Source organism: Ambystoma mexicanum, chromosome 5p (assembly GCF_040938575.1).
Source record: "Ambystoma mexicanum isolate Mex_15411 chromosome 5p, UKY_AmexF1_1, whole genome shotgun sequence".
Lineage (NCBI taxonomy): Eukaryota > Metazoa > Chordata > Amphibia > Caudata > Ambystomatidae > Ambystoma > Ambystoma mexicanum.
In genome coordinates, this window is record NC_090930.1 from 28,136,411 (window position 1) to 28,163,542 (window position 27,132).

The following is a 27,132-nucleotide window of genomic DNA, read 5'->3' on the forward strand; positions in this document are numbered from 1 at the left end:
AGTGCGGCTCTTACCGCCCACTCTCATTAATCAATTGTGACGTCAAGATTTATGCAAAATTACTCGCTCTACAACTTGTCCCTTTCATGCCACATATCATCCACCCAGACCAGGCGGGGTTTATCCCGGGACGCTCCACCTCCTTGAATTTGAGACGTCTTTTCAACATTATAAGTAGAGTGAGCCCATGTTACTCACCGGACGGGGAGTATACCAAATCGGTGGCCGGAAGGCGCAGGACTGAACTATTGATTGAAGAGCTAGGTCGGGGCCTCCAACCTAGCCTCCTCTCTGTGAGGGCACAAGACCTTTTTAACGATATGACTCTCTGCTGGGTAGGACCAGGCAGAGAGACTGATCGCTCAAAAGGGCGGGGAGGACATGCCGCCACGAACCCAGCTGTAAAGGAAAAACAAGAGGTGAGCAATTGGGAATAAAGAAAGATCCCTTTCCCTCGATACTTCTTTTTAGTAGTACCTGAACTATGCCCTCCCCTTGTTTCAAGGCAACCGGAAGCCACCTACAAGTAAGAGAGGAGAATGTAACCTGTCCTGACTATAGTTGTCAATTAGCTAAGGAAAATGGATAACTATACAAAAGAAAACCCTTACCACTAATGTGCTGTTGAATCTGTAATGTCCAAAGAGTTCATGACAATGGAAGTGCAAAATAACAAATAGGTGGGTTAGTTAGGGAAACTGAACCCGGGCGGAACGAGGGCCGCACTAGAGTCGGGTAGGTGCACTATCCGCAAAGCGTCCCTGTGCACTACTGAACAATGTCCAATGGAAGTCTGATTGTGGAAAGAGGATGGTAACAGCAACAGCAAAGGACATAATTGAGTTGGAGTGTTGCAGGTGATATAGTTCAGCGACAAGGTACAATGAGTACAGGAGATGTGCTTGTTAGCAAGTGGTGAAAAGAAGAGTCTTACCGATGCCGTGATCACAAGGTTCCAAAAGCAGCAGGCAAAAGCAGTCCATGAAAGAAGAAACAGGTCTGGTACACGGGTAAGTAGTTTTCCAAAAGCGTCAGGCAAAAGCAGTCCGTGAATGAGGAAACAGGTCTGGTACACGGGTAAGTAGTTTTCCGAAAGCGGCAGGCAAAAGCAGTCTGTGAATGAGGAAACAGGTCTGGTACACGGGTAAGTAGTTTTCCAAAAGCGGCAGGCAAAAGCAGTCAGTGAATGAAGAAACGGGTCTGGTACACGAGTAATTAACGTAGGATTGAAGACGGAACTTCTAAATACCGGGATGCAACTTTAATCAGAAGCAGCGTTTCTCCCGGTTCCGAGGTTTAAATCGGGAAGGAGAAGGCGGAACCGGACGAAACCGAGGCTCACGCATCATCGCCTCTGAGCTGACAGCGGGAGGCGGAAAGCTGGGAATTGTAGTCCAAAATTGCAGCGGAGTGCTGCGGAGTGAGCCGAAGCCACTATTCTACAGGGCAGTTGCCAGTGGGTATAGAATGGGTTTGCACAATGACGCATACCCTTACGGAGGGCAATAACCTTCCTGCGGGCCTGCAGAGGCGTAACAGCCCAGGTGTACACGCGGTGGCTGCGACACTTGATATGCAGAAAGCTTTTGACTCAGTCTCGTGGAGGTATCTCTGGCAGGTACTCGACAAATGCAAATTCGGCCCTGCCTTTCTCTCCTGGGTTAGGCTACTCTACTCCAACCCTGTTGCCAGAGTCCGCACTGAGGACCGTTGCTCCCCCCCTCTGCCATATAGCTAGGGGCACTCGACAGGGCTGCCCCTTCTCTCTCTTAATCTTCGCTGTGGCAATGGAGCCGTTTGCGGACATGCTTCGCCAAAACCACGCACAAAGGGGTCTACGTACCGCCGGTTCTTCGGATATAGTCTCCCTGTATGCTGATGATGCTCTCCTCTTCATTCGCTCCCCCGAAATTAACCTGGCTCCAATACTAGAGGATATTGTTCTCTTTGGTTGCATCTCTGGTCTCACGGTGAACTGCTCTAAATCAACCCTTTTTCCGCTCACTCCCAGCACACTCCCCCCCCCCTCCCGATACCATGGGATTCACATGGGCCCAGTCTAAATGTACTTATCTAGGCATAGTGGTGTTGCGTCACACTGAATGGGTCTTGGAGGAGAATTATCAAGCATACCTTACAAACCTTATGATACAAATACAGGGCTGGAACAGACTTCCGATTTCACTGGCGGGTAGGACAAGGGTACTGAAGATGGTGGTGCTTCCCCAACTCTTGTATAGATTTGCTAATGTCCCGCAGTGGCAGGGAGCCGACTTCTTTCAGGCATTGACACGCACCCTTAATACCTTCCTCTGGCACTCGGGTGCGGTCCGTCTTAAGCTCAAGACCCTTGCCGCCCCGATGGAGGTTGGCGGCTTTGGGGCACCTGACTTCCTCAAGTACTGGCTGGCGGCACAACTTCAAAACATTGCGCACTGGTTTAATATATTAGACCCCCCTCCCCATGTCAAACTGGAAAAGCTATCCGTCAGTGACCGCGACATCCGGTCTCTGGTGATCACACCCATGCCGATGGTATTAGCCTCACTGGATCCAGTTACGTGCACGTCCTTGGCTTTATCCAAATCGTGGCAAATATTGTGCACCGCCCAGCCTTTTCATGATAACCTCTCAATCTGGAATTTTCTCCCAGAGGTCCCACAAGTCCCTCCCTCGGTTGTTCATACATGGGCTGAGGCGGGTTATGAATTGCTACTTGACATATTCGAACAGGGTAATTTCATAGAATGGCCTGACCTCCCACTGCCCCTTAGGCGGAGACCCTCCGTTTGGCATCAATATTCATCCCTCCGTAGAGTATTCAAACACAAGTATACGTGCTTCCCAGCACTGCCACCTGATGAGCCTGCAATCACTGAACTATCCTCACCTTCCCCTATGAGGAGCAAAATTTCCAGGCTATACACCTTGCTTCAAACCAGATCACCCCCTGCATTCTCCAAACTAAAGCGCTCCTGGGAGACAGATCCCGGCCTGGAAATGACCGACGATCGTTGGACCCATATGTGCGCACGTATCCAGGGGGTCTCCTTCAACTCCCGATTCAAATTAATTCAATTTAAGTTGCTCCACAGGTACCACTATACCCCGACTAGGCTACATCGCATCTCGAATGACTCCTCCCATAGGTGCCCTAGATGTGACTATGAGGATGCTGACTATATCCACATGATCTGGTCTTGTCCCCGTCTCACTCAATTCTGGAGCGCAGTGTGTTCCACCGGGTCGTCCATCCTCGAATACCCTATCTCCCCATCCCCAATGAAGTGCCTATTTCACGATTTCCCCGAGCTCCACCGTGATTCCAGGAAACTAGCTGGCCTATGTCTGCTGCTAGCTGTGCGTACAATTTTACTTTGCTGGCTTCGGCCTACCACTCATACTCACGCACAGTGGCTCAAGGCAGTTACGTGGGCTTCCGACACCGAAGAATCCTGGGCGATACAACAGCCCGCCCGCTCCAGACCTAGAGATATTTGGTTGAAGTTTTGCTCATTTATGTCCCCCACTGACACCGATTCAGATCCTACATCCCCAGCTCTTTCTCCTCGCTCATCCCCAGTTGGTCCTTGATTTATTTCCCACCTACCCTTGTGCTGACCTATGTGTCCCCCATGTGCATATGATGATCCTTTTTCCCTTATTTATTTCTTTTGTATTTACCATATGAATCTGTGACGTTTCCATTGTTTTGATTCTATATGCCTTGTTACTCACCTGCATGTGTGCTACCAAGCTGAATAAATAAAAGTTAAAAAAAAATTAAAAAAGAAGGTTGTTTCGATCCTGCCCAATTAGGGTTCGTCTCTGGATTCGGCATGTCAATTAAACTGCTTGCCCTCAGTCCAGTAAAGAGGAAAGTAGACAGAACAGCCGGATTAGCTGGCATTTATAGATTTTAAGTTGGCTTTCGACTGTATCGATCATAACATTTTAGTTTAGTTTATTTGCTTATATTTCGTTCCGAACCCAAAGGGATCTGGGCACTTTTGCTTGAGGTTACAACAACAACAAAGAAAAGCAATTATCAGTACATACAAGAAAACGTATAATGAACGTGCAGTGCAGTCCCAACATGGAAGGCAGCTGGACACGAATGGTGAGAAAAAAGTGCAAAAATAGAAGTGGAAGGCAGCTGTCCTGTGTTCCAGATCAGGACGCGTGACTTACGAAAACGTAAATTCTTAAGGGCATTCGGTCTAGTGTTGTTACAGATCTAGGCATAAGTCCTGTTGAAAGCGGTTGAGTAAGCAATCATGCAGAGTCAATAGTGTTGGGGACATTAGATCAGCTGAGAGAATAGCCAGGATTTTACCTTGTTTCTGAAGGACTGGAAAGAAAATTCAATTCTGAGAGTAGGGGGTAGAGAATTCCAGGTCTTGGCTGCCAAAACGGGAAAACTGGATCCGCCGGCTTTGTGCGGTTTGAATTTGGGGATGTTTAGGCAGTGAGAGTAGTTGGTTCTGGTCGGTCTGGAAGATTGTTTTTTAGAGAATCTGTCGACTACGTACTTAGGGGCCAACTTTGCCAGGAACTTGTGGGTGATCACCAGGGTTCTGAAGGTGATCCTATCTTGTATAGGAAACCAGTTGGTATCACGTCTGGCTTGTGAGATATGGTTTGAACGAGGGATGTTTAAGGTCGATCTAAGGGCATTATTTTGCAGCACTTGTAGCTTATTTAGGTTACACTTGCTAGTGCCCAAGTACAGAGTGTTGCAGTTGTCCAATTTAGAAAGTATGAGCGATCTTGCCACTGTGATGCAGCAGCTAGTGGACAAGAGGGTCTGCATTCGTTTATTAGTTTAGCGGTGTAGGCTGTTGCTGAAGCTGGAGCATTCGCCTGTCTGGAGAGGAAGAGGGTGGAATCCAGGTAGACTCCTAATGTTTTGGCGTCCTTGGCAACTTTGATAGTATTCCCAGTAAATGTTGAAGGAGGTGTATTGGGCGTCTGGTTTATTGAGTTGATGCCTGGAGCCGATGAGCAGGAGCTCAGTCTTATCATTGAGACAAAGACTGTTTTTAGCCATATATGCTTGGATTCTAGAGTATATTTAGTTTAAGAGTGCAGTCTTTGTCGTATGAACCTGATAGAGTAAAGAGAATTTGCATATCATCCACATAATTTGTGTAGGATACGCCCAGGTCATCTAGGTGGTCGAAAAGGAGCTTTGTGAAGAGGCTGTAGAGGGTAGGAGAGACACAGGAATCCTGCGGGACTCTGCATGTGATAGGGGAAAGTTCTGCTGAAGCTGATGGAGTATAGACTCTCATGGTTCTATCTGAGACAAAAGAATGGACCCAGGCCACAGCTTTTGTGGAAAAGGAGGCAGATGTGGTTAGATGAGATGTTAAGATGTTTTGATCAACTAAGTCGAAAGCTGCTGATAAGTCGAGCAGGAGGAGTAAGGCCAGATTTCCATTGCCTTTAGCATCATCCATCTGGGTTTTTAAGTCCAAGAGGGCTGTTTCTGTTCCATGCCTGGGTCTGAACAAGGATTGCCGTAGGCCCAGCAGATTATTAGCTTCGAGGTAGTTCTGTATTTGAATGTAGGCTGCTTTGTCTAAGATTTTCAAAAGAAAAGGCATGGTTGTTATAGGTCTGTAGTTGGTGGGAACGCTAGGGTCAAGATTACGTTTTTTGATGAGGCATGACCCAAGCACCTGAGACTTTTAGGGACAGAGCATGAGGCGAATGAAGTGTTAATGAATGAGGTGATAAAAAGAGCAAATTCCTTAGCTCCTTCCTTTATAATAGTGGCAGGGCAGATGTCGCCATGGCATCTAGTTGGGTTAAGGCTTGCTATGATATTTTCTACCTCCTTGATGGTGACTGAGGGGGAAGTTAAATAGGCCGCAAGGTTTTGGAGGAGGGGAGTGGAATTCGCTTTGTTTGGCCAAGGATGCAAGGCTCCTTTTTTTGCTTCTATTTTGGCTTGAAGAAAAGCAATTTTATCTAATGGTGCTTTCTGAATGTTGGCACACCAAAGGGCATCTTTGTTGCAAGAGTTCGGAGGGGATCTAGGAGACTCAAGTTCCTTGAGGATGGTAAAGAGTTCTTTAGAACTGGATTTGGCATTTTGAATTCTGTGATTGAAGGTATTGCTCTGAGTTTTTTTTAATAGCAGTTTTTTAAACAGAGGAGGCAACGTTGAAGCTTTCCTTAGTCTGGACCGAGGGATTTTTTTATCCAACTATTTCTTTATTTTATTTATTTATATTTGTAAAGTGCTCTACAGCCCATGGGCATCGAGGCGCTGAGGAGTAAGAAGGCTTACTTAAAGGGTTACAGTTAAGCCGCCCAGGACACTTGAAAGTTACGGTACATGAATGCTGAGGACTTTGTGGAATAAGAAGGCTACTTAGTGGGTTACAGTTAAGCCGCCCAAGGACACTTGAAAATTACGGTACATGAACATTACACAGATAGATAGATCGATATATAGCCACACACACACATAAGAGTGACTATAGGTAGAGGCAAGTTACACGAACAGGCATGTTTTGATGGCTTTGCGGAAAGAAGCATGGGAGTCAATTAGTCTAATGTGTGGTGGAAGGGCATTCCAAGTGGTGGCAGCCACAGCAGGGAAGCTAGAGCCACCTGCGCGAACTCTACGTCTCCTCGGTACAATTAACGTGTTGGAGTAAGCGAACCTGGAAGGTCTGGCCGCAGAAGGTTTGGAGAACCTGTTGGCAAGGTAGGGGGGAGCTAAGTCATTAAGGTACTTGTGAGTTTAACGGGTAGCCAGTGGACCTGTCTTCTGAGCCCAGATATGTGGTCCCTACAAGATACGCCTGTGGCTGCCCTGGGAGCATTGTTTTGGACCAACTGGAGTTTAGCAAGACTTTTACTGGAGGGGTCTATGAGAAGGGCGTTGCAAAAGTCCAGTTTAGAGCCTATTATTGCTCCGGCGATGGTGAGGCAATTTTGTTGGGATAGGAAGGGTCTTACTGCGTTAAGGAGTTTGGAGTGGTAGGCTGAGGTTGATGCAATGGCATTGACCTGCTTAGTCATGGTAAGATCGGGATCAAGGTAGACAACCAGGGTCTTGACTGCTGTTGAGACAATAATGGGGATGTTGTCTACGATGAATGAGCTGTAGCACTTACCCAGGGTAGAGGGGGATCCAATCAGCAGAAGTTCGGTTTTCTCACTGTTGAGACATAACCAGTTTTCTGCCATCCATGATTGGATCGTAGAGTAGATGGGGCCGAGGGTGTTCAGATCAGACAAGTAATCTCCCGTGAGGGGGATAAGCACTTGGGTGTCATCAGCATAGTTGGTGTATGAGATGCCCAATGCGTCAAGTATTTTGAACAGTGGCCTCGTGAAGAGGTTGTAGAAGGTGGGTGCGATGCACAAACCCTGTGGGACCCCACATTGGATGATGCTTGGGTCAGCTGAGGCAAGATCGGAGAAGACCTTCATTGCTCTTCCTTCCAGGAAGGAGGTGATCCATTAACAAGCACTGGGGGAGAAGTTTGCTGTAGTGGAGAGGTGGTGGCAGAGGGTCTTGTGGTCAACCAGATCAAAGGCAGGGGAGAGGTCTAGAAGGAGAAGTAGTGCCGGTTTGCCAGCATCTCTTATGTCATCCATCTGGTTTTTGAGATCGAGGAGGGCTGTTTCGGTGCCATGCCTTGGGCGGAACCCTGATTGCCGGAGACCCAGAAGGTGGTTGTCCTCAAGGAATTTTTTAACTTGAATGTAAGCTGCCTTATCAAGTATTTTTAGAAGAAATGGGACAGTGGTGATGGGCCTGTAGCTGCCCGGGATGAGGGGGTCTAGGGACAGCTTTTTTTTAGGAGCAGGTGAACCCAGGCTTCCTTAAGGCCAGTAGGCACATGGCCAGATTGGAATGAGGCGTTAATGAAGGCAGTAATGAAGGGGGCAAGGGAGGGGGCACAGTCCTTGATGATCTGAGCTGGGCAGGCGTCCCCTTTGCAGTTGGAAGGTTTAATGGAGTTAAGCAGGGTGGTGACTTCTGCTACAGTCATGTCTTTGAAGTCAAAGATGGGGGAAGGTGAGGTGTTGGTGGGTGAACAGTGATGGTTGTTTGCTATAAGGTTGGATATGGCCCGTTGGTGCGCAAGGCTCTTCCCTTGTAGTGTGTCAAGCTTAGTCAGCATGGCAGATTGAATAGAGTTGCACCAAGCTGTGTCCTTTAATAAGGTGGGCGGTGGGGAGGCAGGAGTCTCTAGTTCTCTGAAAATGGAGAAGATTTCTTTGGTGCAGGACTTAGCATTAATTATTCTGGAGTTGAAGGAGGAGGCTTTGGCTTTGATGATTGCAGTTTTGTATTCAATGGACATGCGCCGAAACTAGTGCCAAAGCTGCATTCAAGGCCATCTTTTAGCTTTCCGTAGGGTCTTAAGTTCTGGTGAAAACCATTTGTTAAGGCCTGCTAGAGGCTTGGCTTTTCTAGATTTAAAGGGAGCTATAGGGTCAAGGGCTTGGAGAATATTCCGGTTGTATGAGTCCACCAGATTGGATGGATCTGTTTCTAAGATCACGGCAGGGTTCGTGATGGGCTGGAGAAGAGGGAGTATATTCTCCAAGGTGATCACCCGGGTTATTTCCTGTTAAGGGGAGCTCTTTGGATGTTAGGAAGAGTTTGGCAAATGTCATGGATCTCGAAAGAGATGACATGGTGATCTGACCAGGCACAAGGCGTGTTTTAGAGGATTTTTATATTGCAATTTAGATCTGCTACCCAGTCTAGGGTTCTGCCTTTGCCATGTGTTGGGTCGGAAATGCAGTGTAAGAAGCCTAGTTCTGAAAGTGAATTTTCTAGGGCTGTGGCATTAACGTCTAATGTGTCATGTAGGCCGGGATTCAGGTCACCCAGTAGCATGATTTGGGAGTGGGTTTGGTATTTAGGGTAAGGATATATGTGACGTCTTCTTCGAACGAGGACATGAGGCCAGGTGGTCTATAGAGTAGGTGGATAAGTGTGCGTGTGGTAGATAGTGGGAGTTGGATATGCAGCGTAGACTGGTCTTAATGGAGGGCCGTGAACCTAGTCTAGTGTTTCTATAGGCTGTGGAGCAAGGTATATTAGGAGTAGGCCTAGTGGCTTACCTCAGTAGCCATTGACTGGGGGTGAGGGAGAGGTCTCTCGTAACGTCTGCAGTGTTAGGTCTAGGTTGTTAGCTAGTAGTGCAATAGGGAAGGTAGTTCAAGGTTGCAATGGAGTAAAGGAGTGGTAGGAACGTAGCCATAATAAGAGAGATAGCTCGCAGGTTGGCCATAAGGTCTGAAGTGGAGGACTGTTTAATGCAAAGGTTCTAATCACCAAGCGTAGGTGTGGGAGATGCTATGATAGGTGGATGGCGGAAGGGACTGGAAACACAATCACAGAACCAGGTCATAAAGCAATAATGCGTGACAAATTGTTAAGACAGGATACAATTAAAAAAGGTACCAAGTGGAAACATTCAACGTTAAGGTCGTTCAGTTGGGGAGTAAATTTAAACTGAAAGCAGGTCTCCTAATGATATAAGGTGACAGAATACAAGTGGGCTAAGCTATAACAGTAGTTTAACAGGTATAATTGCTTATCTTTTGACCTTAAAGGTGATCAGGTAGTAAATGAGACAATATTAATAATCCTAGAAAGTATGCACACGACAGTGGCGATCAGGTAGAGTAGTAGGTTAGCAGTGATACACGGTACACCTTAGGAAGGCAAGACATATCACAATATGGCAGCATGCAGCATTATGACATAGTGGTACGCAAAGTTAGATTTCTTGGGCATATGCGCTCAGGCGTATCACACTATTTCCACAGAGTTTATTGTGATCAGCAGCAGTGTGGGTGGGCTGAACATTCGGTTTATTTCTACTGATAAGCATGCAGTACACCCGCCAGAACGTGGCGGTGCTCAAGGCGAGCAATAAGGATCAGGTGTCAGAGTGGATACGCTGAGAAGACATTATTAGGCTGTAGGCGACCTTGGTGATTAGGAGTCACACTATGTCCGGGAAGGACGCGGGAGGAGAGCACTGGATCGTGCGGTCATGGATGTGATATCCTTCGCATCTGGAGTGATTGTAGGTGAAAAGGGAGGCGTCGGCAGATATTATGATCATGAAGAAGATAGTGTGAAAAAATGAACACTTCTTACCAGAGGGTATGAGCGCAGTAAAAGTGTCAGACTGTCAAAGGCACCAGCAATGTTCGAGCGAAGTGAAGGGAGGGATCATAGGCAGTTCAAAGTTCTATGTTGGCGCAGTACATACAGCAGTCCTCGGGTCCTCCCTGCTCCGACAGGCTCGGGACAGGGTCTTGCACTGGCGGGCCGTATGCGTGGTGGGCCGGCTTCTGCCTGCCAGTTCGGCCTATTGGCTGAAACAGCTGCAACGTAGCTGGTTGCTTAGCAACCCCGTAACAGGTGGTGGCAGCCGACTTAGGATCAGCTGAGATGCCAGCGGTCTGCGTGGCGGTCTCCAGGGCAGAATACCAAGATCCAAACTGCACGAAATTTCGGGAGGTGCAACAAGTTGGATTGTGAGGTATGGCTCTGAGTTGAGGCAAGACCTGGGAGCAATTGAAGAACAATTTGGTAACTTAAACTGGGAATGCCCGTCTATCTCGACTATAATTCATGAACTATATTCTCAGACTTTTATGCAAGTTAGATTAAACCATCAGGGCCTTTTATAGAAAATGATCCCCAGTTTAGGGGGTTAAAGCAGGGGTGTATTTTAGCCCCTGCTTTATTTAACCTTTTTATAGCAGCTTTGGGGTTGCACGTGTCCAAGGTGGCCTCTTTCCCGCCAAAATGAGGCAGTCTACTGGTGCCATGGCTTCTATATACAGATGTTTTGGTCTTCTTAGACCAAACGCTGGTGGGGCTTCAGAGGCTATGGTCTATGTTGGATGATTCTCATTCGCATAAACCTCTAACAATTAACATGACGAAATCGAATGTAATGATTCCAACTTCAAAGACAACTAGAAGAAAAAGCTTCTTTGAGATGGCATTTGTATAAAGCCCCCTTAGCAATTGTGACTGATTATAGGTACTTCAGAGTCTGAATGAACAACAATGCTGTAGAGACCCCTTATAGACAGGAAGTAATGCAAAAGGCCAGGACAGCCACATCCCAGGGGTTGAGGATTAATAAAATGTTTGCAAGGTTTTCATACCTTCCGGGGATAAATTATAAACACAACGTTGTTCCAACCATGGTTTATGGGGCTGAAACTAAACTACTTCATAAAGATTTGTAATGGAGTAGGATAGAGGGCCTTATTTGGAAAAGGATTTTAGCCCTTCCAAATGCAAATAATCTGTTTTGAATTGGGGCTGTTGTCCCTCAAGATTATGGTACAGAGGAGAGCTTTGGCCCCATTGAGAAGGTGTCTTTTAGGCCATAAAACATCTATTATCCCAGCTTTTGGCAATTTGTAGGAGGTTCAGATCGATTGCTCCCACCAAAAACGGAAGGACAATTGTCTGGAATTGCTAACAGCTGTGAATATATTTTTTGGGTTCCCCGTTACTGACCCGGGATAAGGCCAAAAAGAAATGATGGTGGTTTCGATTGGATCAGGACTAATGAACAATGTAAACAATAGCGTGTTCAGATTTTCAAAATGAAATAAAGCCTTTGAATAGTATCACAAACTACCTAAAAAAAAGTTTCCATCTTGTAGATACTGGATGGATTTTTTGCGTTTGCGCTTTAATTTTTGGCTCACAAGGGAAGTAATAGTTGTCTGCTGTGTCCCCCACCCCACCTCCAATGCCCCGTGTTGTCTGCTGTGTCCTCCACTCCCCTACGATGCCCCGTTCAGTGTCCTTGCGCCCCCCACTCCCCTCCGATGCCCTGTGTTGTCTGCTGTGTCCCCCACCTCCCTCTGATGCCCTGTTTTGTCTGATGTGTCCCCCACCCACCACTGATGCCCCGTTCAGTGTCTGTGCCCCCCCCCCTGTTGCCCAGTCTGGTGTCCTTGTGTCCCCCTCCCCCTAAGATGCCCCATGTGGATTTCCGCGCACCCCCCTGCCCTGTGCGGTGTCCCTGCGCCCCTCTGCCCCACTCCAATGCCCCGTGCAGTTTCCTTGTGTCCCCCTGCCCCAAGATACCCCTTGCGGTTTTCCTTGCACTCCCCTGCCCTGTCTGGTGTCCTTTGTCCCCCACCCCCCCTCTGATGCCCCGTGTGGTGTTCTTGCGTCCCCCCACCAACCCCCCTTTGTTGCCCCGTGTGTCCTTTTTTTCCCCCTTCCAATAACTAAATTGCCCACCTCCCTGACCCCTGTGTGTCTGAAAGTTCCTCCCTCCCCCCGCGTGTCTAAGTGGCCCCCTCCCTGTCCCCTTTGCGGCTGAATGTATCCACCTTTCTACCCCCTGTGGGACCGTTATCCCCCCCCCTGCCCCCTTCGGTCTGAATGTTATCTACCCACCCTCCCTACCCCTGCTTGTCTGAGTCCCCCCCTCCCACCTCTTGCTCCCTTTTCGACTGACTTGTTGTCCCCCTTACCTCCCACCTCTGTCCTCATGCATCCCTAACCCCGCCAGTTGTGTCTTGTGCCCCCTTACACAATAGCCATTCATCATTATCCCCCTTACTTCTGCCAGTGTCCATGTCACCCCTCGACCACCCCCTCCATTGTCTTCATGGCCGCCCTACCCAGTCAGTTGTCCATATCCTCCTCCCCCCTGCCCCCACTACCATTCTGTCCATGTCTACAGGTATCCCCCGACACCCCTGTGTGTCCACCTACCTCCCCCTTAACCTCCCTACTTTTTCCTGTCTCACCCCTCACTCCTTATCCCTCAGCTTCATCTCCTTCCCCCCCCCCCTCAATCACTTCCTGCCTTTCTCCTCCACCCCTTCCTCATCTATCAAATTCAGGCACTACTCCAATTGCCGTTCGGCATAGTAAGCCGTAGCCGCCTGTCTTAGCTGCCAGACATGATAACACTCATCAATTGTTGAAAATCAATGATCCTGTAAGGTCGCTGTTCCGATTTTCTTATCACTTGATGTTCTTTGCACCCTGAAGTAAACTGCAATTAAAACAGGCGTGTGTGGCTGGCTGCCATACCCCAGACGTTGGTGGAAGTCGAGAGTTGGTGTGCTGGGACCTTCTGTGCGCTCTCGCCACCTGTCGCCTCACCCTGGCGTGGTGCATTTCGCTGCACTGCATTGCAGTGCAAATATCTCAGAAACCGTGTATCCTAGGGCTTTGAAACGTGGACCTCGTGTTTTGTTCCTCGTGTCAGGACCGGGCCTTCTACGACCACACTGATGCTTTGCCGATTTCAGGCAACCGTCTCATGTGTGAATTCGGGGAAAAGGCTGGGGTATCCAAATGCCATGTAGCCAGTAATGTCCGGAGGGTCCCAACAGGTTACATGCAGAATTTGGTGCAGACTGGTGAAACGGTGTGAAATTGTATAAAGAACAACGCTTCGCCAATGCCACAAACAAATGTGGACTTTTGCTGAAATCCGGGGAAAGCAGCGGGGTGTCCAAATGGCATGTAGCCAATAATGTCTGGAGGATCCTAACAGATTACTATGCAAAATGTGGTACTGTCATGCCACGCTCACCTGTCATGCCTCGCTTACCTTGTTTGGGTGTCAAGAATCCGTATGCTGTTAGATCAGCAGCAAAGCCATTCTACACGAAGTGGACACTCTAACAGACTCCCTGCAAAACGGCATTGATTTCTAGCATCAGGATCACGTGATTTCCTTTGGGTTTTGCCTAAATCACGTGATCTCGGAACGTATTTAGGTGCCTTCCTCTAATCATTTGGTGCTTCTGATTGTTGATTTCCTTATGTTTCTGCTCGCAGTGAGTACCAGTCTTCCTTCAAAGCCCTTCGTGACTCATATTACGAGTCGAGCCCCTGTGGTCTTCGCTTACGTCCAGTTTCCAAACTGTGACGTTCCCGAGAAGGCAGTTACCCGCGAGACCGCCTTGTTCCTCACCACGTCCAGTTCCAAACTGCGGTGTTCCTGAGAAGGCATTAACAGCGGAATCGCCTTGTTCCTCGCCAATTTCCAAACTGTGGCATTTCCTGGAAGCCGTCCATCCTGAGACGCACGGAGGCTTCCTGTTCTCACCAAACCAGGTGAATGTTTCAAATCGCGTCATTGGAGACGCACGTTTTGTTTTCTCCTCAACGGTGATTCGAAATTGTTTATAACAGCCCAGAAGGGAATATCTTAATTTTCCAATAGCATCTCAAATTTAGTCCTTAATTCTGGTGTTAAGAAAGGACTAGTCTAATTATTGAACACACGTCCCAGTATTTCCAGGATCATTTATTGGGTGAAAATAAACCCATTTCTGGGAGAAGAACTTTTGATTATGAACATTTATGAAGATGCCAAAGACATGTTGTGTTTACCTTAGTGCACAGAACTAGAGGACGCCTTCCAGAGTGCACCTACCCGACACTAGTGCGACCCTTGTTCCGTTTGGGTTTAGTTTCCTACTAACTCCCCCTTTCCTTGTCGTTGTGTTCTATTTGGTGATACATACCTGGATTCTATTGAACTTGGAACTTCCTGGAACAACTTCTATTCAGGTTAGTGGGGAAATAACTAGTGAGATAGTTTATGTTAAATGTCATTAGATTGTATAATAGAAACAACCAGGTAAGAACAGAGAGTGTTCTTTATTCACCCTTTCAATTGATTCCTCGCTCTGGCCGTATTTTATAGCGGACAGTGGGTGTAATCCATGGAAAGGGTTTTACCTTGAGGATTCATTATTGAAGTTAGGAAGAAGACATCATCAGGATACTGTATCCTTTTTTGTTGCACCTGTATCCTTTATTGGTATATAAACAAGTTTGTCAAATTTGTCGATCCTTAGGGCGGCATGTCAGGTACAGATTGGTGAAACTGTGTGGAATTGTATAAGGAAGACCGCTTTGCCACAAACAGCCACCCACAAATGTTCACTTTTATAAATATAGATTTAAAATATTTAAATTCATTAATTTGGGTAACTAAATAAAATTGACTAGAATCCACTTAAATTTTAATATTTGATAACATGACACAAAAATCTCTCATGTGATATGCCTTATCTCGTATTATCTAATTGTTTTATATTATATTTGTATGTATTCATTTTTGTCACCCATATCATTCAAATTAATGAAATTACAAGGATCTCTTGGGCATGTTTGCATTTTATTTTATATTCTGGGTTTAATTGCTTTACAAGCCACAGACCTATGCAGTGATGGAAATGAGGTACAATGCCAACTTGTTTTTCTACTTCAAAACGTCCTCAGTGAAGTCAGAGTCTTTGTCAGACTCTTGGGCCTTAATGCTGAATCCGCTTGCAGCTCTCTTTAGCATAGTACCATTGATACGCTCACCTGGTATCCACGGGGACGCCCTTATGCCCTGGTTGCCGGATTCACTCTGAACCCTTCTGGATTTCTGGATGGTGCCTTCATGGAGGTCGGGCCTGAAAACACAGGAGGACTGGACTTGGGAACAGATTTCGTTTCCTCCCACCTGCCCCCTGGACTCGATCTGATAGCTCACTCCTCACCTTGTTGTGATGTCTGGCGTGCTCTCCGTCCTGCCTTCTGTGCAGGGGCGCGTAGTTTTCTGCGGGTTTGAGCGACCGAGTTAACTTCACTGGTGCCAACCCATTCAAGTGTCTTTAAAGAGGCAAGTCTAGTTATAGCAGTCTTAAAATGTCCTTGCTTTCCTTTCTTGTGATTAATGTCTTTTCCTTATTTATTCCCACTTAGGTGCACGGAGGTTCGGTGGATGCGTGACTTGGGTCGGGCTCCTACCAGGATGATGGACGCAGGAGCGTATGACAGATGGTAGGTCAAGCGCGAAGTGCAGCGCGGTAACGTCTTCTTTTGCTAACCTGTATTCTTTATTCCATTTCAGGTCGCAATGGTCTTTATGGGCGTGTGAAGGTTTCCGGAGCGGCGCCGGCCAAGAAATGCCCAGCCAGGTGAGGTTCTCTCGATTACTGCCGTAAATGCCGTGAGGAACCTGTTTTAACGTTGTCCTTCTTTCTTTCTCCGTCCAGGTGCTTCGTTCCGGTGAGTGCGTGGTGTCCCGATGATGCTGCCGACTGGATGGAAGATCGCGAGCAGCAGGAAGACGGACAATCGATGGAAGGAAGGTTGCAGGTAAGCAGCGCCTGCTAATGATGTTCTTTTGTCTCCTCTGCAGGTCTGCTGTTCAAGGATCGCCGGTTTCTGGTCTCTGGGCACGATGAGCGTCACGCTGCTGGCTGCAGAATAATGCAAAGCACGTTCTGTAACTTGGGTGTGCTTTATATAGCCCTCTAGTAAAGTAGTCCAGATAAAGTAGTCTGGGCTACCACACCCAAAACACTGCACCGCACAGCTTGGTTCTAGGAACTAGGCTGTGTGGGTGCCTCCATGTTGGCTGCAGGCCTCCAATGAAAAAGTAATCCCTTCAAGACAGTGTTCGACCCTGAACATGAGCCTGGCGCAAAAGGCTCTCATGGAGAGTCCATGAGGATAGTGCAAGGCCCTTGGGGCCCCTAGTGAACCTTGAGCCTTAACCCCACCTGGCATGTGACCATGCCAGAGGGGTTTTGGATCACGGTCGTGACAACCATATGGTGCAAAATCGTCTTCAACTGGAAAAGATGTTACTGGGGGATCCTCATCGGGGAGGCCATTTTATAGTCCTCAGGGTCGCCCATTCATTCCTCACCAATTTCTCTTCTTGGTCATCATCCAGGTCGCTTGTGTCGCAATAAACCCAGTTATGATACCCAGAAACTGGTTCTGTTTAAATTCTGGCTTCTTAAAAATGTGGGTCTGCCCTTAACGACTCACTCTGCCCCTTGAGATCTGTGCTCGTTTGTCACAATAAACGTCAGGACCTTAACCTCGTGGCATTGTAATCCTCCATATTTAAGATATTCTTGCTCCCAGTTTTAGACTAAGAAACAATGAGGGCTGCCGTGAGAGACCATGACCCCTTCCTCCTAAACCCCCCCCATCTTCTGACTAGAGAATTCAAGTAGGCCTTTATTTTTTTTAAACCGATTGTAGGTCTATTCCCCCCACGTTGTAAGAATTCCCTGGTAATTAGGGTGTTTGTTGGGTGGCTGTCTTCCCTTTTGAATTGTTTTAACCTCTCTTTTGGGTTTCTCATTATTCTTATCAGACCATGGATTTTTGTGTGTTGGAGCCTTGGCATGGATTGCACTCGACCTTTTCGGCATCAACCCAACTGCTCGGCACTCTCTTTAGGGCGGATCCCAAACAGACCTTGCACCGTGTTTTGAGCAGTCCAGTGGGAACCAGTTTCCCCTTACCATAAAAGCTGGAGGCAGATGCAAAGTTTCTCTGACTGGTACCTAATCATCAGTGCTCGTTGTTTTGTCTTGCCCCAATCCGATTCGGTCTGCACTGCATATGCCACTCAGCGCTCATTAAGGGTCTTGGGTTTGAATTTTAGCCACGTCCTACAGCGATACTCAGCATGGTCTCTTGGAAGACAGTTGTTACACACTAGGTGTGTCTTTACAAGGAAACAGAGTAACACGCGACAAAACTTAAAGGGGGTGTCATCCAGGGGAATCAGTGGTAAACTAGCAAGCCCACGTTTTTTCGTGGAGGGGTTAGAGGCATTCTAAAAAAGCCTACTGAATAAAAAAAACACTGACACACTGTTCTGAACGCCTGGATGGCAGATGTCTAGCAGCTTCAATGCTTTCTTCTCCACACTCGTCATTCGTTCAATGTCATGTATTCATTGAAAGTCAGTCTGATGAGGCATCGAAATGGCGAAGACACACATTTTTTTCCACTTTGTGTACTTGTAGCCAACCAATGGTGGAAAAAAGTCCAACACAAGGAGGGTGACCTGTGAAGGATCACAGTTGCAGCACACGCAGGGTAGGGATAGTGTGACAGGAACACCCCTCTTAATGCCCCTTTTTCGAATCCGAAAAAGACAACATGTAACACTCTGAACTAACAGCTAGATGGAGACCTATGAAAAGTGGGTCATTTGACTAAGCAGATTCCCAGCCTCATTAATGTATATATGCATATACACACACACACACACGTTTCAGTATACTGTGTATGCACAATCGTTTGCTTGCCACGTTTGTGCATGTGATCTGTGACTTACACTAGTTCCACATCTCCCATGTGTAAAGTCCAGCTGCTCAGTCATGCTTACGGGAAATACCTGCACAATATTACATTTGGCAACTTTGAAAGCCACACTAGTGGTGTCCAGAAGGAAATAAAAATCTAACAACGCCCATGTTCTCTGAACTCCACCCAGACATGCCCCTGGCTTCCCAAGACCCTTCTCATTGCAATTACTTTCTCTATCAAATCTCATACTCCTACTTAGGTCCTGTCGACCCCAAATGCTTGTTTTTACACTAGATATTAGGTGAACTCTATAGCCCAAATCTAAGAGTGTAACTAAGCAGCCCATCGGATGGTCAAATGGTCTTGCAGGTACTGTGGTTGCATCAATGGTGAATGCTATGCAGCCATGGCCTAATCCCACAGGGCTGTTAATCAATTGACTACCAGGAAGAAGGAGAGGTTAAGGAGAGGGTGCAGAGGAAGGTCAAGTAAAATTATTTAACAGCAGCAACTACAACAAGAAAGGGGTACAAAAAAGAATCTAACATTCAGGGTGAAGGAGCTTTCTGGACGCTGAAGGTGTGTGAAAAAAAGACAATCTTTCTGCGTTCCACCTACCTTCATGTCGGATGATGTGCAGCAAGGTTTGAAAGAATCCCTTCTGCTTTCCTGCCATGGACAGCACCTGGATGCGTGATTTCACAGAGTCAATCGGATACACAGCCAGCCAAAAGCAGCCCCCACCAATGCCACCGCTCACGGTTAAAGGAACAGCACCTAACAAGCAAGAGAACAGCATTAAAGATCTGCAGGGACAAACAGGACCCTAGCCTCAGACGCCCCCCAACTCCCACCTTTATCTCATAGCGTGGTTTCTCGGGTCATCCTCCCCTCCCCTGCATCCACTTCCTTGCTCCGTATCCCTCCCGCCTCTCAGCCGACCCTCCTCCCCTGATTGGCGGTTGATTGAACTGTGTTGTGGCTAGTTGCCTGCTGTGTGCCTCTCGCCATTTCTGGCGTCGTGCAGCGAGGCAAGCATTGCATTTGACCCTCCTGGGCATCATTGTCAAACATTTTTTACGTGCTATACTAGCATCGGCGTAATTTTAGGGGGGGACAGGGGTGTTTGTCCCCCCCCCCCAACTTTCATGGCACACCATTTTGTCCTCATTCATTTGGCTGGGGCACCTTTTCTTCAGATGTTATGTCCCCCCCAATATTTTCAGCAAAGTTACTCCACTGTATACTAGCGCTCTCAGCGTTGTTTCTCTGTTCCCCCTCCCCTCGGCGGCATCCACCTCCTTGCTGCAGATCCCTCCCACCTCCCCCTCCTTCCCTGATTGGTGGTTTTGCTGGCCATCATTCACCTTCCCAGGGCAGTCCCCTGCCCGGCAGCCCCCGCGGCTAAAGGCGTCTCCCTCAGAGGCGGCTCCAGCTTGTGTCTGCAGGTGTCAGCAGGGGAAGCCAGTGGCCAGCAGTCAACCAGAAGCAACTAAGGAAGGTAGGAGTGGGCCGGGTTAGGGATAGAGCCTCTCTCTAACCAACCTAGCCATATAGATTCTCAAACTTAGGTGCGTTTTCTCCTGTTTTTAAAATTGCACTGTGGAAGTATTTACAATTGCATTGTGAAACCTAGGCCTTCAGCAAAGTACTCATCTAGCAAACCTTTCCACCACTATCTAAGCGCCTGTCGTCTTGTTCAATTGTCAACTTTCTCGTCTCCCTATCGGTTTCATCTGCTTGCTACCTGCCATGTGTCCTTCCCTAGTGTTCTCCCCTACCCCTTCGCACTCTTTCCACTTCCTCCCCTCTCGCTACCTACTCTATGGTGCTCTCTGTCTCTCCTATCTTTTCTAACTGCTTTTCTATCGACTATCCTGCTCTCCTCACTAAATCTGGTAGGAAGAAGTTTAAAAAGGACATCCTGGCATCCAACCGAGGCCTCCCTATTGCCGACACCTATACCGGTGCTTTCTCCAAGCAAGCTTTCAATGACATCCTCTGTCGTGACCTCGCCAGACCTATGGACTCTCCATATGGTCTCTGTGCTCTCTCCCTTCTATTCCTCTCCTATTAATGGTGGCACCCGGTGGGAGGCCCTCCAGGCCTCCTTCCACTCCTCCAAGGTCATCATTAATGCTTACTTGAATGGTACCATCTTGGTCCAAGGCCCTCAAGCCAACCTCCTCTTTAATAGACGCTTCGCGTGACTCATCAATTTCCTTTATTCTCCTGCTGTCCCCCCTCTCCCCTCCATGGCTTCCTTGCCTCCCCCTGCTTTCTCCTCCTTGGCTACCTTGCCCTCTCCTCCTTCCTCTTCTGCCTCCCCTCGGGGTTCTTCTACACCTCTACAGGGCGTACCTCTGATTTGTACCCCTCCCCGGAAGTCTTTCAAGGATGGCAACCTTTTCCATATTTCCACTGTAAACTCTCGCTCAGATGTCAAACACTCCTCTAACATCTATCACCTCCTGAAGGAACTTGACCTCAATGTCCTTGACCTCACAGACATGGATCACGGCCAGCTCTGTCATGAGATTTGACACACTCCACCCTGATGGCTACAAGACACTCTCCACGCCCAGATCCAACCGTTCTGGAGGGGGTGTAGCCCTGATCTTCCCTGAGTGGATTCCTGCCTCTGTCATTCCTACGCAGACCTACTCCTCTTTTGAATGCCTCGTCTGCAGGCCCTCTCGCTCTCCTTGCCATTCCCTTACTGTGGCTACCATCTATCGGCCACCTGGTCAGATCTCCTCCTTCCTCTGACTGGGCGGACCTCTCCTCTTCCATCCTGATCTCAACCACTCAACTCCTCCTTCTTGGAGACTTCAACATCCACCAGGATGCTTCCTGTCCTTCCAATGGACTCTTGTGATCTCTGCGACTCTCACTCTCTATTCTCCCCTCTGGCCAGACTCACTCTGCAGGGCACACTCTAGATGTTCTGATCTCTTCAGACCTTCCCCTTTCGATCCCTCTCACCACCACTCTCTCCTGGAGCAATCACTTTCTTCTTTCCTCTCAGCTCACCCACTCTACCCCTCAGGCCAAGTCAACTCCAGCGCTGCCACCTACCGTCTTGGTTATCCGACCCGTGTAGTGTGTGTCAGTTGAGGCTTTTGACGCCACATTCTCACCCCCCACCCTCCCGTGGCTGACTCACATCCTGACACAGCCCTTTCCATGCCCCACTCTGCTATATCTGATACTCTCAATGTTCTTGCCCCTGTCATGAGGATCAGCTTGAAGCCCAAAGCCAAGTGCAACTCTTGGTACGACTCAGACCTCATCACCCTTAAACGCAAGTGCAGGGTGGCTGAGAGGAAATGGCGTGCTTCCCGTACATCCTCTGACAAACTGGCCTGCCGCCTGCTCCAAAGGCAATATCGGCTCTCCGTCTGCACCAAGAAGAGAGCCCACATCCAAGCCTGCAACTCCGCAACATCTAACAACTCAGCTGAACTCCTGCTGCAGTCTCTACCTCTCCTGTCCCCTCCCAGGCCCTCTGCACAGCCATAGCTTCTCATTTCATCTCTAAAACTCAGGACATCCTGTCCTCTCTCTCTTCCTCCCCCCCTCCTTCCTCTACTCCCTGCTCTTCCTCGGGCCCTTCTTCGGACACTTCTCCTCGCTCCTTCCCTGCCTTTCCCCTGTTATCCGCAGATGTTTCTAGACAAGTCCGATCTATGAAAGTCTTGTCGAAACAGGTTCACCTCTGTTCATCCAAAACAATCAAGAACCACATTGGCACCCTGGCTCCTGCTCTGGCTGATTTCTGCAACCACTCCTTCCCCTCCTCCCTCAAGCACTCCCTTGTGCACCCTCTTATAAAAAAAAAATACAAAAATAAAAATAAATCTGCCGAACCTTCCTGCCCGGCTAACTATCGCCCAATCGCCATCACTCCTTTCCTGGGCAAACACCTGGAAAAGCTGGCCATCTCCCAGCTTCATCTTCACTCTGAATCTGTTGGCTGTCTCCATGACCATCAGTCTGGCTTTAGAGCTGCCAGAAGCACGGACACTGCTCTCCTGAACATCCGTGAACACCTGCTCTCCAACCTCGATTCCAACACCCCCTGTGTCTTCATCTTACTCGATCTCTTCTGCCTTGGACATAGTCAACCATGCCATCCTGCTGAACCGTCTGTGATAACCTGGGTACAACCGATCAGGCTCTGGCTTGGCTGACCTCCTTCCTCTCTGATCGACCCTCCATGGTCCAACTTGGGTCCTTCCTCTCCTCTCTCTTGCTCTACCAGTGGTGTTTCCCAGGGGTCTAACCTCTCTCCGTGGCTGTTCAACCAATACCTGGCACTTCTTGCCCACCGCATTGCCGCTCTCTGCCCCACCTTTCAGTGCTATGCGGATGACACACAACTCATTATCAGGCTCCTTTGTGCCACCTCTTCTTCTCTCATCTCCAACTGTCTTTCCGCCATCCAGGAGTGGTGTGCCACCAATGAGCTCTGCCTCAATGCCAGTAAGACCGAGATTCTCCTCATCAGCACACCTGCTCCCTCCTTTCCTGTCACTCTCTGGCCGGCCTCTCTTGGCCCTCTTCCTTCTCCCACCTGTGAGGCTAGAAACCTCAGGGTCATCTTCGACTCCACACTTTCCTTCTCTCCTCACATCTCGGACGTCTCTAAGAAGGCACACTACCAGTTGCACCTCCTCAGAGGTATTCTTCCTTCCCTCTCCTTCCCCCAAAAGCTCACTATCTCCAGAGCTCTGGTTCTCTCCAGGCTGGACTACTGCAGCCGCCTCTTTATAAATCTGCCTGCCTCTACTCTCTGCAACCCATTCAAAACAGGACTCCGAGACTTATCCTTGGCCTCAAGCCCAGGGATCGTTTCTCTCCAGGACTTAAATCTCTGCACTGGCTCCCAGTGGCTGAAAGGATTAAGTTCAAAACCCTCTGCATTGTCCACAAGGCCTTCTGGAGCCTGGGACCTCAATACCTTCAACTCTCTTCCTAAATATCTTCCTTCTCGAGCTCTTCGCTCATCCACCTCCAACTCCCTCAGGGATAGTCGCTTCTCCAAGCAGCGAGTTGGTGGGAGATCTTCCGCTGGGGCCTCCCTCTGGAACAGCCTCTCTGAAACTTGAGGAGAACCATCTCCGGTTCTGGAAGCACCTCAAGACCTTTCTCTTTGTTTCTGCTCTCTCCCCTCCTCTCCCCTGCTGTTCTCTTGGCTGAATCTTTTACTGCACTAGCTACCTGGCTGCCCTCTGATCTGGGGCCCAGGTCCCCTCCCCGCCAGTTGCACACCTGCACTGCCCCCTCTGGCAACCCTTGCACCCGGGGACTGTTCTGTATCCCTACAGCCCTTGCTAGCACTTGACACCCGATGTCTGCACTTACCCTTCCACTTGTCACCAGCTGGCCGTACTTCTATTTATTGCCTTTACTTATTTTACTGTTATCCTTTGTACTGCACTGCCCCCCTTCCCTTTCCCCGCACACTTTCCCCCTCCTCCCCCCTGCCCTGCCCTGCACTTGCACAATCTCAATATCACCTGGCCTAGTAGGATCTTTGTCTCGGTCTTCCTTCTGGTTCGTCTTCCTTCTGTTTCCCCGCCCTTGCCACGTCGCGCCTTGAAACACTTGTGTATAGGCGCGTTATAAATGCCATATCGTAGCTTTCCAAGTGAGACACCAATGCTGTCCTCATTCGTTCTTCCCAGCAGTGCACCATGGTCAACAATACCAACCTACTTGCCATTCTAGCTAGAAGATTGAAACTTCGATGAAAGGTATCAATCAATCAGAGGATTGGGCACAAAGGCCACACCCAGATTCAGCAGATGCTCCGGTTGGTAGCTGGCTTCTCTCTCCCATCTGCTAGACTAAATGGAACAGAGTCTTACCAATGAGACATGAACAGGGGCAGTGGCCAAGATGAACTATCCCATTATTATTAAACCCAGACGGTCAGACATTTGCCAAACAAGCAAGGCAAATTAAGGTTATTCCAAAATTCAACTTGAAAAAGGTATTTGATTAAATTAGTAAAATCATACACCGTGCTCCAGGTAAGATTTTCAAGTGGCAGTTAATTGGAAAATAAGAGAGTATGACATAAGTTCATTATGGCCTCGTTTATAATTGCGATTCACATTGTGCGACTAACCCAACATCAACTCACACCTGAACCTAGTGTTCCGAACTCCCCTCCATGAGGCTGTTGCATAACCCTCAGTCCTGGTGTCTATGACAGGTAATGTCCACAGCTGTGCTGCTCCGGAAAATCTTTGGCGCCTGCGTCCTGCGTCGATAACGTCGATGTGCCGTCCCCGAGGACCACCTCCGACGGCCGACGTCACCCGATGTGATAAGTGGGACGCATGACGCCCATAGCCTCAGTTATAGTTTTTTCCCAGAACGTGTGTCACCAGTTTTCTGCCAGTCAGACACACAAGGCCTTGCAATCGCAAAAGAAATTCTGCAGTGGGGAAGGCAGGGAGGGAGCGATATGGAATACGTCGTCGGACCATCCCATCGAAAGAACGTTACCAGGTAAGAAAGTAACTTGTTCTTCGAGGGGATTGGGTCCTCCGACATATTCCATATCTATGACAGACCCCAAAGCAGTACCAAACAAGGAGGTGGGAAAGAATTTAGAATACAAATTTAGCATGCCCAATCAAATTGCGGAATAGAGAACTGCCTTGCCAAAGGCCAGTTCTTGCCCTCTGATGGAATTGAGGGAGTAGTGACGTACTAAAGTATGTACTGAAGCCCAGGTGGCTGCATCACAGATGTGACGAATAGGAACCCCCCCTCTGCAGGGCAGTAGACGCAGCCACTCCCCTGGTAGAAAGGGCCCGCAAGCCAGCCGGAGGATCCAAGCCAGCCGGAGGATCCTTACCCGCCAAGTGGTAACACTCGGAGATAGCTAAAATAATTCAACGATACAAAGTCTGTTTCGTCACAGCTTGTCCCAAACGCTTTCCAGCGTAACCAATGAAAAGTTGATCTTCCACTCTGACCCGGGACATGCGCGAAATATAAAAGCTCAACGCTCTCCTAGGATGAAGCCTATGGAGCCGCTCCTCTTCCTTACCAGGATGTGGAGGAGGATAGAACGCCGGAAGAACCACCTTCTGGCTCAAATGAAATTCCAAAACCACCTTCGGAAGAAAAGAAGGACGATCTCTAAGGACAACCCTGTCCTTATGAAACACAGTGAAGGGTGGCTTAACTGAAAGTGCCTGTAACTCACTCACTCTGCGAGCGGAAGTAACCACAACCAAAAACACAGTTTTCAGAGTTAACAACCTCAAAGGGCAAGAATGTAAAGGCTCAAACGGAGCACCCATAAGAAACTTAAGAACAAGGTTCAAATCCCAACCGGGCACCAGAAAAGGTGATGGAGGGAACACATTAGTGAGCCCTTTCAAAAACTGTGAAATTAAAGGAATCTTAAAATAGGAACACTCTTCAGACGAGCGCTTAAATATGGACAGCGCCGCCAGGTAACCTTTAATGGACCCCACTTGAAAGCCCCTGTGGGCCAAGGAAAGCAAAAAAGACAGAACCATGGGAATGTCACATTCAAAAGGATCCACATTCTTAACTCTGCACCAGTCGCAATAACTTTCTCCGACGGCAACGGTACAGAGACTTTGTTGCCGGCCGCCTGGCCGAGAGCAACACCTCCATCACGTCTTCAGGGAGGTCCCAATCCTTATACCTCAACCTTTCAGAAGCCAAGCGTGAAGGTTGAGGGATCTGACCTCTGGATGGAGAACCTGACCCCCCTCCCGTGAGAGCAGATCGTCTTGGTAGGGAAGACGACATGGAGGGCAGATGGACAAGTCGAGAAGGTCCGGGTACCACGTCCTCCGGGCCCACGCCGGAGCAATAAGGATCATCCAGGAACCCCGAACCTCCGTAACCTCCGCAGCACTTGCGTTTCCTCCAGTCCCCGTCATCCCGCATACAGCAGTGGGAATGACCACTCCACCACAAACGCGTCTCCTAAGGCTCCTTTTGGAGGAAATTCCCGCGAGCAGAACTTTTCGCACTTCCGGTTGACACTGGAGGCGAAGAGATCCACTTGAGGGGTCCCCCAAAGGGCGAAGATCTCCAGGAGAATCTCCTGAGCCAGCTCCCACTCGTGAGAGATCGTGCTCTGCCTGCTTAGAGCGTCCGCCGTCTCGTTGTCGTCTCCGGCCAGATGAACAGCCTAGATCGAAACTGCAAGCTGGATGGGCCAGAGCTCGAGCTGCATCGCCTCCCTGCCAGCAGAAGTGACCCTGCCCCCCCCTCCCCTTTTTGTTGAGGTAGTGCATGGCCACCGTGTTGTCCGTTAGACTCAGGACACTCTTTCCACACACAGTCGGCAGAAAAACCTTCAGGGTTAGCCTGACGGCCCTCAGCTCCAACAGATTGATATGGAGTCTGGACTCCGACAGACCAACGACCGCTGTCTGTCAACTCATTGGCATGAGCTCCCCATCCCATGGGGGATGCGTCCGTCACGATCGTCACCTCCGGGCAGGGCAGCCAAAATGGGGCCCCCTTCATCAGATTGCCCTCGACGGCCCACCACAGAAGGTCCCGGGCTACTGAGGGCGGCACCTGAACAGGGTCCGACAGCCTGCCGGAGGACTGAGACCACTGGAGCTTGAGTGCCCACTGCAAAGATCTCATCCGCAGACGAGCCTCTGGCACCAGAAGAATGCAGGATGCTATAAGGCCGAGCAGTCTCAAGAACTCGGACGCTGGGAGATCCAGGGGCAAATTGAAACTTGTTCACCATCTGCTGAATGTGAAGAGCCCTCACCTGAGGTAAACACTGCCCCAGGGATGTGTCAATCACTGCTCCGATGTACTGGAGCTGCTGCGTTGATGTCAAATGGGACTTCTTTAAATTGAGGGAGAAGCCCAGCCTGTGAAAGGAGTGGCAGGTGACGGACAGATGATCCAGAACTTGCTCGGGAGATTTCCCCCTGATCAACCAATCTTCCAGGTAGGGGTAGACGTGAATCCCCCCTTTCCTGAGA

At 48.8% G+C, this 27,132-nt stretch overlaps 1 protein-coding gene across 1 annotated transcript in view; it reads right to left on the bottom strand.

Moving 5' to 3' along the window:
* The window catches only part of LOC138480686 (mitochondrial ornithine transporter 1-like), a 626,425-nt gene that overhangs the window by 56,336 nt on the left and 542,957 nt on the right, over positions 1 to 27,132 (bottom strand). The window contains exon 6 of the mRNA XM_069612363.1: positions 18,737 to 18,895. Within this exon, the coding sequence (XP_069468464.1) occupies positions 18,737 to 18,895 (159 nt within the window). The remainder of the gene's footprint in view (positions 1 to 18,736; positions 18,896 to 27,132) is intronic.